Source organism: Physeter macrocephalus, chromosome 12 (genome assembly GCF_002837175.3).
Source record: "Physeter macrocephalus isolate SW-GA chromosome 12, ASM283717v5, whole genome shotgun sequence".
Classification (NCBI taxonomy): Eukaryota; Metazoa; Chordata; class Mammalia; order Artiodactyla; family Physeteridae; genus Physeter; species Physeter macrocephalus.
This window is the reverse complement of record NC_041225.1, coordinates 23,344,729-23,360,726: the sequence shown is the minus strand read 5'-3', so window position 1 is coordinate 23,360,726 and position 15,998 is coordinate 23,344,729. Positions and strand designations below refer to the sequence as shown.

At 49.3% G+C, this 15,998-nt stretch overlaps 1 protein-coding gene across 9 annotated transcripts in view; it reads left to right on the top strand.

The window, feature by feature from the left end:
- The window catches only part of UXS1 (UDP-glucuronate decarboxylase 1), an 84,546-nt gene extending 74,729 nt beyond the window's left edge, over positions 1 to 9,817 (top strand). For 7 of the 9 annotated variants that reach the window (XM_024116590.3, XM_024116591.3, XM_028497187.2 and 4 more), the window contains 5 exons: positions 345 to 388; positions 3,811 to 3,871; positions 6,382 to 6,439; positions 7,998 to 8,101; positions 8,982 to 9,817. In XM_024116590.3, the coding sequence (XP_023972358.1) occupies positions 345 to 388; positions 3,811 to 3,871; positions 6,382 to 6,439; positions 7,998 to 8,101; positions 8,982 to 9,113 (399 nt within the window). In that variant the 3' untranslated portion in view covers positions 9,114 to 9,817. Of the gene's footprint in view, positions 1 to 344; positions 389 to 1,417; positions 1,800 to 3,810; positions 3,872 to 6,381; positions 6,440 to 7,997; positions 8,102 to 8,981 lie in introns of those variants that run through there. The other 2 variants (XM_028497189.2, XM_028497188.2) reach the window with 2 other exon arrangements.
- Positions 9,818 to 15,998: the final 6,181 nt, after the last annotated feature.

The following is a 15,998-nucleotide window of genomic DNA, read 5'->3' as shown; positions in this document are numbered from 1 at the left end:
GGAGGGAGGGAGGGGGCGGTGCCTGGAGGGAACACACGGGAGCTGTGACCCTGGACGGGGCTCAGGTCACCCTGCTCCCCCAGCTGCAGACGCCCTGGTGCCTCGGGCTCAGGGCCTGCCTGCAGAGGCCTCTCCCGCCGTGCTCTTGGCCCGTGGCTGTGCCCAGGGGCGTCTCTGTCCACAGGGCACCTCAGGGTGCCCCTGGGTGAGGCCCCGGGCCTGGTGGAGGGCCTGGCCCGGCCGGACCCTGGGGTTGTCAGGGCTGAGGTCAGGCTGCGCCCCTGGTGGTTGAAGGCTCCCGTGCAGTCCGCGGTTCCGGGACCCTCAGTGTGGTCTCCCCCCAGGTGTACGGATCCGGGTCGCAGACAAGGGCCTTCCAGTACGTCAGGTAAGACCCCCAGGCGGGCGCGGGCCGTCCAGTGCCATCTGGGCCACTTGTTCGTTTTGCTCTTTTCATTCCGGTGAGGCAGCTGGGTTGACGGCTAGTTCTGCTCTTCCCGTGGGCGCCCCCGCTCCCGGCTCTCTGCCAGTAGAGGTCGGGTGTGCCGGTCTCCTGCTGCCACCTCGTGTCTTGTCGGCCAGCCCGCCGGCCCCGAGGGTCACCCAGGGCCTCCGGTTCAGGCCGGCGAGGAGGCGGCCTCAGGCACGCAGCACGCCTGCAGATGCCGAAATCAGACCCTTTAGACGTGCCTTCTGGGGTGGACGAGGTTGTCATCGTTAAGAAGGTCAAGTGGCCTGATGTTGACAAATTCTGTGCCCAAACTAAATGCAGATAAAAATATTTTAAGAACTTTGTTGCATAGAGTCTCACACGGTCATATTTACTGTTTTCTTGGTAGTCCTCCCCAATCTAGTTTTCTGTCGGCCACTTCCGTTGGTGGCAAGTTTTGAAGTGCGGTTTGGGTTCTGAGAGAAGAGTTATTATATGAGCAGTTACACCTACCAAAATATTTTCCCATGTGGCACAGTGACGGTGAATCGTGCATAGGTTTGTGGTGTCCTAAATCATTGGAAAATCTAGTTGTATGTTTGGGGACCGTATACTTGCACTTTTCAGTACAAATACCCTGCAGTGCCTATCCATCAGGAAATGCTGTCCCTGGTGCCTGCGGCCACCCCAGGGATGCTGTCGGGTGAAGTGGTGGCAGGTCTTGGGGGGCTCCCACCCCACCTCGGCCCGAGCAGCCACGCCGATTTTTGCCTGGTTTAAAAGAAAAAAAAAAAAATTAAACACAACCACTGTAGATTTTTTTTTTTCCTGCAAGTATTTGTGAATTTTCACATTTAGTCCAAAAGAAAGCTGAGTAACTGTCTTATAATGAACAGTGGTTTTTCTCTCCCCATTGGTTAGTATCTTGCCCATGAGGGCAAAAGCCTGGGACTATCACATCACTGGCCCACTTTCTTGCCCAAATAGTCGAAGAAGGGATTCAGCCAGGAGCTCGCCGGCCTGTTCTCATGTCAGAGCACTTCCCCCGGGAGCCGGGCGCTGCAAAGAAGCGATTGCGGCCCGTGCTCCTGGGATCCTGCACTCGGGTACCATCTTCTCATCGTGACACGTGTCCACCCCGCCTGCCCTCACCCGGCCCCCGTCTGCGCACTTTCTCGAGGTGGGGGGTCCTGACGTCTTAGTCACGTTGAACCTCCTCCAACAGCCTCATCAAGGCCCCCAGACTCCTCCAGCCGTACCACCTCGTGGAGTGTTCCAGAGACTGTGCACTGAAAGGGCCATCAGTTACAACCCGTTCTTACTGTTTCAAAGGCGTCAGACAGAAAATTCATTTAAAGTAGCCTCTCAGGTGCTTGTTTTTTGCTGGCGATTAAAATCCTTTAAGCATCGAGCGATGCACGGGCTGCAGTCCATCCCTGACAGGACGTGCCTCGCTGGCCGGCCCGCGCGGTCTACGTGCCCCGTCACCGACCCAGATGCCAGGGTGCACCCTGGAAGGGACCTCGGTGTCACTAGAAGTGGTGTTGGGGGCCCTTCGGGCAAACCCTTTCTTCGTGAGGCCGCGCCGTCTGCTGGTCTCACATCTCGGGTTAGTGGGCTCTGACGTGCTGAGGCTCCCCGACTTCACCAGACTCGGGGAAGGAGCTTTCCCGGCTTTCGCTCCCCATTGTTCAAGGCTTGGCCCAGAGAGTTAACTTACCAACGCTGGGCTGTTTTAAGGAAGCTATTTTGTAGAAACTGAGGCTCTTTTTACTTCACGGTTAAAAACGCACAATGTTCAGATCTGTACTTTCTGAACTAAATTACCCATTTCCAAAATCCACGGTTGCCCTGCGGCAGCGTTGCGCCGTTTCTGGGTGACCGTCGCGGTCTCTGGGTGGCGTGTGCGCCGACATCCTGGCATGACCGTGCTTGGTGCTCTCGTGGCCAGGTTACATCCTCACCCCATCACAGAGGTATGCTGTGTTGTCTTAAAAAGTCACTTTGTCAAAATGACACTTTTAAAGAGCTTCAGGTTAAATGGATGTGATCTGTGCACTTTTGACCTTAAAAGTTGCCAGTTCTTTGCCTAAAAGATGCATGCCCCTCCCCCCCAGGATGATTACATAAGTGTCCGTCACCTTCCAGCTTAATATGGACCCCCCCCATTAAAAATGTTTGTGGATGCTACTGAATGGCACATTTTAACGTCTTTTCCAAATATGCAGAGACGTGTGCTGTCAGAGGATGTGTCGGGATGTGGTCGTTAACGGCCATAGTGAACAAGGGACTTTTTGCCAGTTTCTAGAAGCGAGGAATCATCTAAAGTCAGCAGTTCTTTGCATCTGTGCTTGATCCGTGAGATCAGAAAGGACTTCAGGCGTGTTCCTATAAAATGCCCATTGGTTGTAAGCAAAAACCCAGAAAATCATTTGTTTGCTAAATACCTCCCTCCCCCCAAAATTGTTTTCCAGTGAAAAGGAAAGCAAAACCTGAGGTTTTCTTTTGGAAGTTTAGCACAGTAACCTGCTCCTTGCTGCTTACGGCGGAGGAGGGGAGAGGGTTCCAGGCGGCCGCGTTTGCATCCCTGGAGCAGAAAGAACCCTCACAGCCTTGTGAGACCCAGCTGGTGAAAGTGACCTAGTAAAGTGCTCGTGGAGCAGCGAGGTGTCATTTTTACGAAGTCAATTTTTTTTGACAGAACCACCCTTTAACGCTTCTGAAAATAAGAACCAAACCTTGGTAAGCGGAAGTTTGCCTCTTGACCGTCACCCTCACGGCCCGCTCGCTCGCCATCGGTCTGCAGCACCCAGACGCCCCCACCCGTCCCCTCCGGGTGCGGGGGTTCCTGGGGGGAGGTGGGGGGCCGGAGGTCCAGGGAGCTGGTTTCAACACTCAGGGCTGTCTGGCTTTGTCTGTGAGTTGCCAGTATGAGACTTACATACTGGAGTTCTTCCATCGCAGGAGACCTTATTTTTAAAATAACCGTCTGCTTTTCCGTATGGGCCGACTACCTGGCTTCCGTTAAACAGCGACTTTCCTCAGAAACGCGCATAAACGCCATCCTTTTTGGGGGGTGTGCCTACTTTATGTTCACTTTTTAATTGCCGAAGGATTTCAGAAATATACAAAGTAAGGAACTCGGCGCCCTCACTCAGCTTCCGTCCTGCTCAGCCGTCTGCCTACACCCTCCCCCAGAAGGCAGATACGGACGCCACATCATCCCCTCTGCAAACACTTGAGCATCCTCTGCGCCCTCTTACGCGCAGGGTTTTATTTTGACGTCCGGTCTCCCACGGGGGTCTTGGGCTCCTTCCGGGAGGGGGCCGGCTTGTGTGCGATGCTTGGCGGGCGCCTGAGCGGCCTCCCCTCTCTTCCAGCGACCTGGTGAACGGCCTCGTGGCACTCATGAACAGCAACGTCAGCAGCCCCGTCAACCTGGTGAGTCGCTCCCTCTGCCCGCTCCCTGCCGGCAGGCCGGTCCCTGCTTCGCTCTTTCGCCGTCAGCGCGCTCGGGGCTGTGCCTGTCTGTTGCTTTTGCCCGATACTAGAGGAAGATAACGCGGAATAGAGCAAAACAGGAGCCGCGAAGAAGTAAGATCCGGGACACGTGGCTCAGCCTCGTGTAAACTAACCCCGCTCCGTCCACCGGAAGGGCCACGTCTAGAAACTCGTGAAGCCTTTGGTGGTTGTAGGTGACGTTCTGTGTGTCCTTGCCCATCACTGAAGGTGCAGTTGCTCTCGATAAGGCTTGCTTTCCGGGGCTGTAGAAGATGGAGTAGCTAGGACAGTTCCCCTCACTGTCACGTCTGTGAGCGCCCAGCTTCCTCCCTCACGTCCTGCAGCCCAGACGCTCCCGGGAGGGAGCAGGAGCTGGCTTTGCCTGATCTCGGATCCAGCCTCGCTCACTCTTGGTGCTAGAGGATGTGTTTCTCTGCAGAGCAGTTGGTCCTGTCTTTGGCCGGTTCTCCCTGGCAGAACGTTTTTCCTTCTGTTTAGAGGTAAAACCTCATCCTCTGTGTGCCCGCCCACTGTCCTGCCTTCTCCGCGGGGACCCCCCCAGAGCTGGTGTACGCCCCTGTGATGTGACAGCTTCCCCAGGACTTCCCCAGTCTCCTCTCCAGCTCTTCCAGGGATCAGGTTGGGCTGGAGCCCTCTGACTGTCGGCCACTGGCTCCTGAATGGTTTCATTCCAACCCGTTTAAAAATGTGAGGCGTCCAGTGTAGACTGCCCGTCATTCTAGACGGTCCGCTTCTGCCGACGGCACCTGACCCGAGCCCCCGTCCCCCCGCTCCCGCTCATTGGAGGAGCCCCTCCCCCTCACCACCCCGGTCTCCTCGGCCACTTCCCCTCCCTAGGAGGGGCCAAGCTGCTGCCCCAGGACTTCCCCAGTCTCCTCCCCAGCTCTTCCAGGGATCAGGTTGGGCTGGAGCCCTCTGACTCTGTCGGCCACTGGCTCCTGAATGGTTTCATTCCAACCCGTTTAAAAATGTGAGGTGTCCAGTGTAGACTGCCCGTCATTCTAGACGGTCCGCTTCTGCCGACGGCACCTGACCCGAGCCCCCGTCCCCCCGCTCCCGCTCATTGGAGGAGCCCCTCCCCCTCACCACCCCGGTCTCCTCGGCCACTTCCCCTCCCTAGGAGGGGCCAAGCTCACAGGTGAGGACGTGCCTGCTAGTTTCTTGAAAGCACTTCACTCGCAAACCGTTCCTTGTACTTTTCTTCATGACCAGCGGTCTGAAGCACGCTCTGGAACGTTCATTTCTCCTGGGTTGGGCGGGGGTTCCTACCAACAGCACAGGACGGGCCCTGGAGAGGTCATGCCCTGTGGGACCTTTGACCAATTCACGGGTACCGGCGGCCGCAAGCACCCAGCCTGCCCCGTTTTCATGCGTTTTTGAAGAAACAGGCGGTTAAACAGCATAAGCCGTGTCTCTTGATCCTCACTTCATCTTGAGCCTTCACCGCCCTCATCCTGTGTTTTCACTTCTCGCCCTTCCAAGTGTGCATATTTTTTTTTTTTTGCGGTACGCGGGCCTCTCACTGCTGTGGCTTCTCCTGCTGCGGAGCACAGGCTCCGGACGCGCAGGCCCAGCGGCCACGGCTCACGGGCCCAGCCGCTCCGCGGCACGCGGGATCCTCCCGGACCGGGGCGCGAACCCGCGTCCCCCGCATTGGCAGGCAGGCTCCCAACCACTGCGCCACCAGGGAAGCCCCCAAGTATGCGTCTTAATCGGTGGTCGCCCCAGGCAGCCACTCCCCGCTTTAGTGCCACGTCGTTCTTGCCCCTGTGCACAGGGCCGTGCTGGAGTGTCCGACTCCTGTAGAGAAACCTGTCGTTTCAGGGGCGTGTCTGCCGGCAGCCCCGGGGTGCTCATCGGTAGGCCTAGGGTCCCTTCCTGCCTCTTCTAGCCTTGGTCTCGGACGAAACCAGGAGATTGGGAATGAAGCGTGTTGGGCCGTACAGCTGCCAGGCTTCACGGCGCTCTCTCACGGGACGCGCAGGCGCGGGGAGGCCCCCGGAGTAAGCCGGCCATGGAGCCACATCCTGTCTCTCGCACCGGCTGCCCAGGGCCCCCCTGCAAGCGTGTTTCGCGTCTGTTGGGACTCCTGTCCAGGCTGACACGTCTTCATTACCGAGGGGGCGAGCACGGCGCCCCTAGCGGGAAGCAAGAGTGTCCTGGGAGAGCTGAGCTTGCAGAACCAGGCTTTCCTGCAGAGCGACACTGAGCCTACAGTACCTTTGCGTCTGGAAACCGTCCCGTTTCTGGGCCAGGGGACGCAGCGCCCTGATGTGCAGCTACACAGGAGGGCGTCTGCTGACCCTGCCCCCCCCACATCCCCCCCTCACACCCCCCCCTCCGGTGTCGGGGACGGCGCGCACGTGGTGAAGGAGGGCGTGGCATCACCATTGCGGTTACACCTCTAACCAGAGACCTTTCTTCCTTAGGGGAACCCGGAAGAACATACGATCCTGGAATTCGCTCAGCTAATTAAAAACCTCGTTGGTAAGTAGGACAGAGGCCTTCCTGCGTGTGACCGGCCGCGCTTACCCCGTCGGTTAATAACGCCTCGCCTGGACAGTGGGTAATTAATACACGCTAATTGAATTGGATGAAAAGCAGAACTTAATCAGGAGTGCCTCACTGTTTTGTGATCCTAAGTGACAGAAAGATGAAGGGGTGCGGGGAGGGGCCCAGCTTTGTTCACCCTTGTGACAGAAGGTCTGTGTGGAGCAGAAAGGGTATGTCTGTCCTCTGTGCTCGAGACGTGATTGTGGTCAGCAGTTCTGCCCAGGTGACCACTGTCTGGTTCCAGACGCCAGCTGGGCTGAGCACAGGATTTCCGGGAGCAGGAGAGCGACACCGGGGCTTGTGTGATTCTGGTGGAATCTGGTGGCGAGTTTTAGGTTCCATGTGCCGTTCTGGCCAACCTGGCCGCGGGGTGTTGCAGGCGCTGTGGACGCTGGGTGTGGCCCCCGAGAGGGCGTGCTCTTAAGCCATGAGAAGTCTGTGCGTTTTTAGCCAGCCGTGGGCTGCCGGTGTCTAGGGGCTGTGCCCTTGGTCACAGGGTCAGGTTCCTGGGGCTCGGGTTGGGGGGTGTCTGCTTCCCAGGGTTGATCAAGAAATCAGAGTCCAGACACAACCAGATTGGAGTGGGCTTGGGTAGACCAGGCGAGCGTGATGTGGGCCCGTCTAGACCCTACGCTTAGCAGGCTGGATTCTCTGCACTTGTCCTTCCTGGCACTGTCCAGCCTGGACAGTCGGACAGGACAGGGGATGGTCCTCCTGAGATGAAAACCACAGCATCTTCATCATGCACTTGTTAGAAATGCGGAGTCCCACACCCTGCCCGTGTCTCCCGGATCAGAATCTGCGTTTTGCCAGACTCCTCAGGGGGTCGTGCTCACGCTGACGTTGAGAAGTTTGTCTGAAGGCTTGGGGGGATGGCCGTGGAACACATCGACCCAGACCACTGGCTCCAGGCGGATTCTGTGACCAGGGCTGGGGGCTCCCTCTGCGGGCCTGGCCAGTGGCCACGGGGCTGGCTTTGCTCTCTTGGTCCTAGGAAGCTGGACCGGCCGGGCTTCTGTCCTTCTGCCTGCGGTCTGTCCAGCAGGGTGGCTCCGGCAGGGCGTAGGTGGCAGGCCCTCGTAAGGTGCCAGCCTGGGCTGGCCGATGGTCACTCCCCGGCACTCTGGCCGTTAGCCGGGCTGAAGGGAGCCTGGCTGCAGGTGGGGGCCCCGCAGGGCGTGAGTGCCTGGGGGGCTCGTCGGGGCGTGAGGGTCACAGGCCCTGGCGGCGGCGGGCACGCGGCTGCGTTGCAGAGGGGGGTGGTGTGCGGGGGGCCCGCCCTCTCCTTCCCCTCGGGGTGGCTCGGGCTGGTGGCCTGCCCTTGCCAAGCACTGTGCGGCCAGCAGCACCGTCCCCCGGGGGTGACTTGGGACACACAGCACTTCGTCTGCACCTGTATGCCTGCGCTGGTGGCCTCGACTTGGATGTACTGGGTGAGTCGCATCCCAGCGGTTCCTGATTCTCTTCTTACCTTTTTTTTGCAACAACACAGGCAGCGGGAGTGAAATTCAGTTTCTCTCCGAAGCCCAGGATGACCCCCAGAAAAGGAAACCGGACATCAAGAAAGCGAAGCTGATGCTGGGGTGGGAGCCCGTGGTAAGTGGTGGGGGGCGGGTCCCGGGGGTCCTACTGCCCTGTGGAGAAGGCCTCCCACCCCCGCAGCGTGTCTGTTCCTTGGGGGTCTGGGTGGCCCCAGCAGTGTCCTCTTCAGGCCCACACGGGGCTTGTAGCCTGTGTCCCTCGTCCTCTGCCGCGGGGAATGGCTTGGCCCCAGGTAGCCCTACTCAGCCTCCATCCACTCAGCCAGGGTGTTGTGGACGAGCCCATCCCCACCCCAGTTCCCACACAGGCGCAGCAGGGTGGGAGTATGAGAGGCTGAAGGGGAGAAACGGTGGGCCTCCCCGCCTCTCTGTTGCCCTTAGAGTCCATCAGGCAGGTTGGTGTGGCCTCGCCAGGCTGGGGATGCCTGTCCTGCAGGCTGACGGTCCCACCCCACCCCGAGGCTGGGCGTGGCGGCTGCATTCCTTTCCTCCAGGTCTCAGTTTAGAGGTCATGTCCGCAGAGAGAACATGGGCAGCTGATTCGGTTTCTGTTTCCTGTTTGCTGCAGGGCAGCTCTAAATTATGAGGCTTCCCAGGCCATGTGTCCCTTGTAGGTCCCCGGGGGTGATTGTAGGTCCCCAGGGGTGAAAGTACAGAGAGTAAGTGTCACCCAGAGAATCAGGCATATGGATTGGATACGGATGCTTCCAAGCATCTTCCTCCATGGAGACTTCTGAGAGAAGGGCGCACGTGGGCATTATTTTAAGGGTGCCTTTTGTGACTGATTCAAACTGGAACAGACTCCTAACCTGCAGGAGGAAGTGTGGGTCTCTGGGGCTGCAGCTCCTTCAAGGGCAGTCTGTCATGCACAGCATGGCACAGACAGCCTCGGGGGACCCGGCCGTGCCCCTCATTCTCACTCTCTCTTTAAATAGGTCCCACTGGAGGAAGGGTTAAACAAAGCAATTCACTACTTCCGGAAAGAACTCGAGTACCAGGCAAATAATCAGTACATCCCCAAACCAAAGCCCGCAAGAATAAAAAAAGGACGGACGCGCCATAACTGAAAACCTCACCTTTTGGGACGGGCGATGCCCTGTTTTACACTTGACGAGATGTATTTTTCTTTTTTTTAAAGAAAGACTTAAACAGGTATCATGAAGAACAAACTGGAATTCATTCTGAAGCTTGCTTTAAGAAATGGATGTGCCTAAAAACTCCCCCTAAAAAAAACTGCAGATTTTGCCTTGCACTTTTTAAATCTGTCTTTTTATGTAAAATAGCATTGATGCATCTCTGCGTATTTTCAAATTTTTTACCTTTGCCGTGAGAGCCTATGTCGTGACTGTCATCGACAGTTTTATTTACTGGTTTCTTTGTGAAGCTGAAAAGGAACATTAAATGGGGTGATTAAATGCTGATTTATTTATAAAGTGGGTACTTATAAATGAGACGTCATACTATGCACAGAGGAGAAAAAGCAGACCAGCAGTACTGTCAGGTAGGTGGGTGGCGTACCGCATTAATTCTCGGGCAGATAAAAAAATTCTGTTTGAGAGCTTTGTTTCTTCTAATTCAGAATTTTTCCAAGGTCTAGTTTTTAGTTGCAGACTTGACTTTGAAATGTTTCTGTTTCTGTTGGTTATCACAATCCAGGATATTTGAAATCAATCACTACTGTGTTGTGCTGCATATGGTGGGGGTGGGAAGTTAACATATTCTTGGTTAACAGTGGTTAAATATGCTATTTTAATAAAATATTGAAACTCACTCTCAGTTTTAAAGGTTGGCTTTTCTGCTTTGCATGGTGCATCATCGGATGGCTAAGAAAAATATTGGAGAATTTAATTTTAAAGAAAATTCTGTAACTATCCAGGTTGGTATAATATGTAATTCGATGAGTGGATAGTGGAAACATTTCTGTGCTGCTGGGGCTGAATCTGTGCAAATGGTGTTCATTGCAGTGTGGAGAGATTTTCAGGTCTCACCCAGGGTTAGAATCATTGTGTGTCCTTCCCTGGAAGCACGGAGCAGATGGAGAAAAGGAAGTGTCATTAGGGACCTGTGGAGTAGAAACTGAGAGCTTTCATTTTCACTAAGAATTCCTTCAAGGTTTAGTGGTAGGGCTTACTGGTAGGGTTTTTTAATTCCTTTTATAACAAATGGAAGAACACTTAGGAAGTTAAAGCTACACATTTTTGAGTCAGTTGGCTCCATGTGGTAGTGACAAATGCTGCAAGGACACCAAGGGGCTAAAAGCATCAAGCAGGGGCACTGTGCTCGTTTCCATACTAACCAGGGTAAACTAGGCTTGCCTGTCTGTCCTTCTTAATCTCCTAGGGATATCTGCTTTTTTAATTGGACATGTTTTTCCAATCAGAATCTCTGGGGTCAGACCAAGGAAGCTGTGGTTTTGTTTTATTTGTTGTGCTAAGGTCCCCCAAAGATTTTGGAACTGTAGGTCGATGCTAGAGTGGGCATGGTGTGAGAAGGAGAGGACTCAGGATGCCTTCTTATATTTAGTTATCATTATTTGGGCCTGAACTAAGTGACACCATTTACTGAGAGGGGGTGAATGGAAACTTGTTTGGGAACCACTAACGGTGACGGCCAGGCACTGAGGAAAGAGTGTAGGCGTGGAGGGAGTCTGGTGGAGCTCAGCTGTGCAGCGCGGGTAAGGAGAGCCCCAGGCTCCAGAATTCTCTTACCTCGTTACTTGCTATATCTAGAATATAGGAATATCTAGAATTTCTCTGTGAGATTCATTCCTTTGACTTTCTTCCCCACAGTTTTCATGAAATACACTCACGGAACCAGGAAGAGAGGGGGGAGCTGAAAAAAATATTCCTAGGAAAAGGGCTGACAGGTTCCTGAATTTGGCAAAGCAACATAAAGGTCCAGATTCAAAATGCTGAGTGAACCCCCAAATGAGATAAAGCCAAAGAAATCCACACCAAGACGTCATAGTCAAACTTAAAACTAAAGCCATAAGAAAAGAATCTCAAAAGTAGCCAGAGGGAAATGACACATTACCTCCAGGTTCAAAACAATCAGAATGGCAGCAAGTTCTCAGAAACCAGGGCCCCAGAAGTACGTGGCACATTTTTCACGGGCTGAAAGAACTGTCAATCCAGAATTCTATATCCCATGAAAATATCCTTCAGAAATGGAGGGGAAATCAAGACATTCTCATATGAAGTAAAACTGAAAAGTTTTCACCAGACCTACCTTAGAAGTAGGACTAAAGTAAAATTCTCTAAACAAAAAGGAAACACTAAAATGTGGAAACTTGGGACATCAGGAAGGAAAAAAGACAAGGAAGGAGCAAAAATACGGGTAAATATAATGGGTTTTCTTTCTCCTCTCAAAGTTTTCTAAATTATGTTTGATGGTTGAAGCAAAAATTATATGTTTTATGGTTTTCAATGTATACAAATGAAATAAAATAACTATATTATAGATATGGGAGGGTAAAAGAAAGTAATGTTTCCAAACTGGTAAAACTTGACACCAGTAGATTTTGAGAAGTTATGTGTATATATACTGTAATACCTGGAGCATCCACTAAAAATCTGTACAAATGCCCAAATAGAATTCTTAAAAAAAAAAAAAGAAAAATTATTTTTTTAATTTAAACTACGTGAAGGGAGGAAAAAATAGAAACAAAAGACAAGCAGAAAACAAAAAGTAAAATGGCACATTTAAGCCTTAACATAATACATTAAATATAAATGTAGGCACCAGTCCCTCCCACCGGGAAGCCTGCCGAAGCCTCTTAGACAACCTCTTCCACCACAGGGCAGACAGCAGAAGCGAGAACTACAACCCTACAGCCTGCAGAATGGAAACCACAATCACAGAAAATTAGACAAAATGAGATGGCAGAGAAATATGTCCCAGATGAAGGAACAAGATAAAACCCCAGAAGAACAACTAGATGAAGTAGGCCATCTACCTGAAAAAGAAGTCAAAGAAATGATAGTAAAGATGATCCAAGATCTCGGAAAAATGGAGGCACACAGATTGAGAAGATACAAGAAATGTATGACAAAGACCTAGAAGAACTAAAAAACAGAGACGAACAGTACAATAACTGAAATGAAAAATACACTAGAAGGAATCAGTAGCAAATAACTGAGGCAGAAGAATGGATAAGTGAGCTGGAAGACAGAATGGTGGAAATCAGTGCTGCAGAACAGAATAAAGAAAAAATGAAAAAGAGGACAGTTTAAGACACCTCTGGGACAACATTAAATGTACCAATATTTGCATTTAGGGGTCCCAGGAGAAGAGAGAGAGGACCTGAGAAAATATTTGAAGTGATAATAGCTGAAAAATTCTCTAACACGGGAAAGGAAACAGTCATCCAAGTCCAGGAAGCGCAGAGAGTCCCAGGCAGGATAAGCCCAAGGAGGAAAACACGTTGAGACACATAGTAATCAAATTGACAAAAATTAAAGACAAAGTAAAAATATTAAAAGCAACAAGTAACATACAAGGGAATTCCTAAGACAAAGTAAAAATATTAAAAGCAACAAGGTAAAAGCAACAAGTAACATACAAGGGAATTCCTATAAGGTTATCAGTTATCAGCTGATTTCTCAGCAGAAACGCTGCATACCAGAAAGGAGTGGCATGATATATTTAAAGTGATGAAAGGGAAGAACCTAAACCAAGAATACTCTACCCAGCAAGGCTCTCATTCAGATTAAACAGAGAAATCGAAAGATTTACAGACAAGCCAAAGCTAAGAGAATTCAGGACCACCAGACCAGCTTCGCAACAAATGCTAAAGGAAGTTCTCTAGGCACAAAAGAAAAGGACACAACTAGAAACAAGAAAACTATGAATGGAAAAGTTCACTGGTAAAGGCAAACATACAGTACAGGTAGGAAATCATCCACACACAAATATATCAAAACTAGCAATCGTGACAAGAGGAGACCACAAATACAGGATATTGGAAATGCATCTGAAATTAAAAGACCAGCAACTTAAAATAATCCTGTTTATCTACAGACTGCTATGTCAAAACCTCATGGTAACTGCAAACCGAAAATCTATAATAGATAATACACACACACACACACAAAAAGAAATCCAAACACAACACTAAAGTTGGTCATCAAATCACGAGAACAAAAGAGGAAGGGAAGAAAAAACACCTCCAAAAACAAAGCCAAAACAATTAACAAAATGGCAATAAGAACATATATATTGATAATCACCTTAAAAGTAAACAGATTAAATGCTCCAACCAAAAGAAATAGATTGGCTGAATGGATACAAAAACAAGACCCGTATATATGCTGCCTACAAGAGACCCACTTCAGATCTAGGGACACATACAGACTGAGAGTGAGGGGATGGAAAAAGGCATTCCATGCAAATGGAAATCAAAAGAAACCTGGAGTAGCAATATTCATATCAGATAAAATAGACTTTAAAACAAAGAATGTTACCAGAGACAAGGAAGGACACTACATAATGATCAAGGGATCAATCCAAGAAGAAGACATAACAACTGTAAACATATATGCACACAGCACAGGAGCACCTTAATATATAAGGCAAATGCTAACAGCCATAAAAGGAGAAATTGACAGTAACACAATAACAGTGGGGGACTTTAACACCCCACTTTCATCAATGGACAGATCATCCAGCAGAGACAAGGAAGGACACTACATAATGAACAAGGGATCAATCCAAGAAGAAGACATAACAACTGTAAATATATATGCACACAGCACAGGAGCACCTTTATATAAGGCAAATGCTAACAGCCATAAAAGGAGAAATTGACAGTAACACAATAACAGTGGGGGACTTTAACACCCCACTTTCATCAATGGACAGATCATCCAGACAGAAAATTAACAAGGAAACATAGGCCTTAAATGACACATTAGACCAGATGTACTTAACTGATGTTTATAGAACTTCCATCTGAAAGCAGAATACACTTTCTTCTCAAGTGCGTACAGAACATTCTCCAAGATTGATCACATGCTGGGCCACAAAGCGAGCCTCAGTAAATTTAAGAAAATTGAAATCATATCGAGCATCTTTTCCGACCACAACACTATGAGATTAGAAATCTACTACAAGAAAAAAACTAAACACAAACACATGGAGGCTAAACAATGTTACTAAACTACCAATGGATCACTGAAGAAATCAAAGAGGAAATCAAGAAATACCTAGAGACAAATGACAATGAAAACACGATGATCCAAAACCTGAGACACAGCAAACGCAGTTCTAAGAGGGAAGTTTATAGCAATACAATCTTACCTCAGGAAAGAAGAAAAATCTCAAACAACCTAATCTTACACCTAAAGCACCTAGAGAAAGAAGAACAAACAAAACCTTAAGTTAGAAGGAAAGAAATCATAAAGATCGGACTAGAAATAAATGACAGAGACTAAGAAAACAGAAAAGATAAACTAAAAAGCTGGTTCTTTAAGATAAAATTGATAAACCTTTAGCCAGGCTCATCAAGAAAAAGAGGGAGAGGGCTCAAATCAATAAAATTAGAAATGAAAAGGGAGAAGTTACAATGGATACCACAGAAACACAAAGGATCAGAAGAGACTACTACAGGCAACTATGTGCCAATAAAATGGACAACCTAGAAGAAATGGACATCCTAGAAGAAATGGGTAAATTCTTAGAAAGGTACAATCTCCCAAGACTGAACCAGGAAGAAGTAGAAAATATGAACAGACCAATCACAAGTACTGAAATTGAAACTGGTTAAAAAACTCCAAACAAAAGTCCATGACTAAATGGCTTCACAGCCAAATTCTATCAAACATTTAGAGAAGAGTTAACACGTATCCTTCAGAAACTCTTCCAAAAATTGCAGAGGAAGGAACACTCCCAAACTCATTCTATGAGGCCACCATCACCCTGATACCAAAACCAGACAAAGATACCACAAAAAAAGAAAATTACAGGTGACTATCACTGATGAACATAGATGCAGAAATACTCAACAAAATACTAGCAAACTGAATCCAACAACACATTAAAAGGATCATACACCATGATCAAGTGGGATTTATCCCAAGGCTGCAGGATTTTTCAGTATCCACAACTCAGGGTGATACACCACAACAAATTGAAGAATAAAAACCATATGATCATCTCAATAGATGCAGAAAAAGCTTTTGACAAATTTCAACACCCATTGATGATAACAACTCTCCACAAAGTGGGCTTAGAGGGAACCTACCTCAACATAATAAAGGCCATATATGACAAACCCACAGCAAACATCGTAGTCAAAGTGAAAAGCTGAAAGCATTTTCTCTAAGATCAGGAACAAGACAAGGATGTCCACTCTTGCCACTTTTCTTCAACATAGTTTTGGAAGTCCTAGACACGGCAATCAGAGAAGAAAAATAAAGGGAATCCAAATTGGAAAAGTAGTAAATCTGTCACTGTTTGCAGATGACATGATACTATACATAGAAAATCCTAAAGGTGCAACCAGAAAACTACTAGAGTTCATCAATGAATTCAGTAAAGTTGCAGATACAAAATTAATACACAGAAATCTGTTGCATTTCTATACACTTAAAACAGAAGATCAGAAGGAGAAATTAAGGAAACAATCCCATTTACCATGGCATCCAAGTGAATGAAATACCTAGGAGTAAACCTGCCTAAGGAGGAAATAGACCTGTACTCTGAAAACTGTGAGACGCTGATGAAAGAAATCAAAGACGACATAAACAGATGGAAAGATATACTATGTTCTTGGGTTGGAAGAGTCAATATTGTCAATATTGTCAAAATGACTATACTCTCCAAGGCAATCTACAGATTCAGTGCAATCTCTATCAAATTACCAATGGCATTTTTCACAGAACTAGAACAAAAAATTTTTAGCTTTTATGGAGACACAAAAGACCCTGAATAGCCAAAGCAATCTTAAGAAAAAC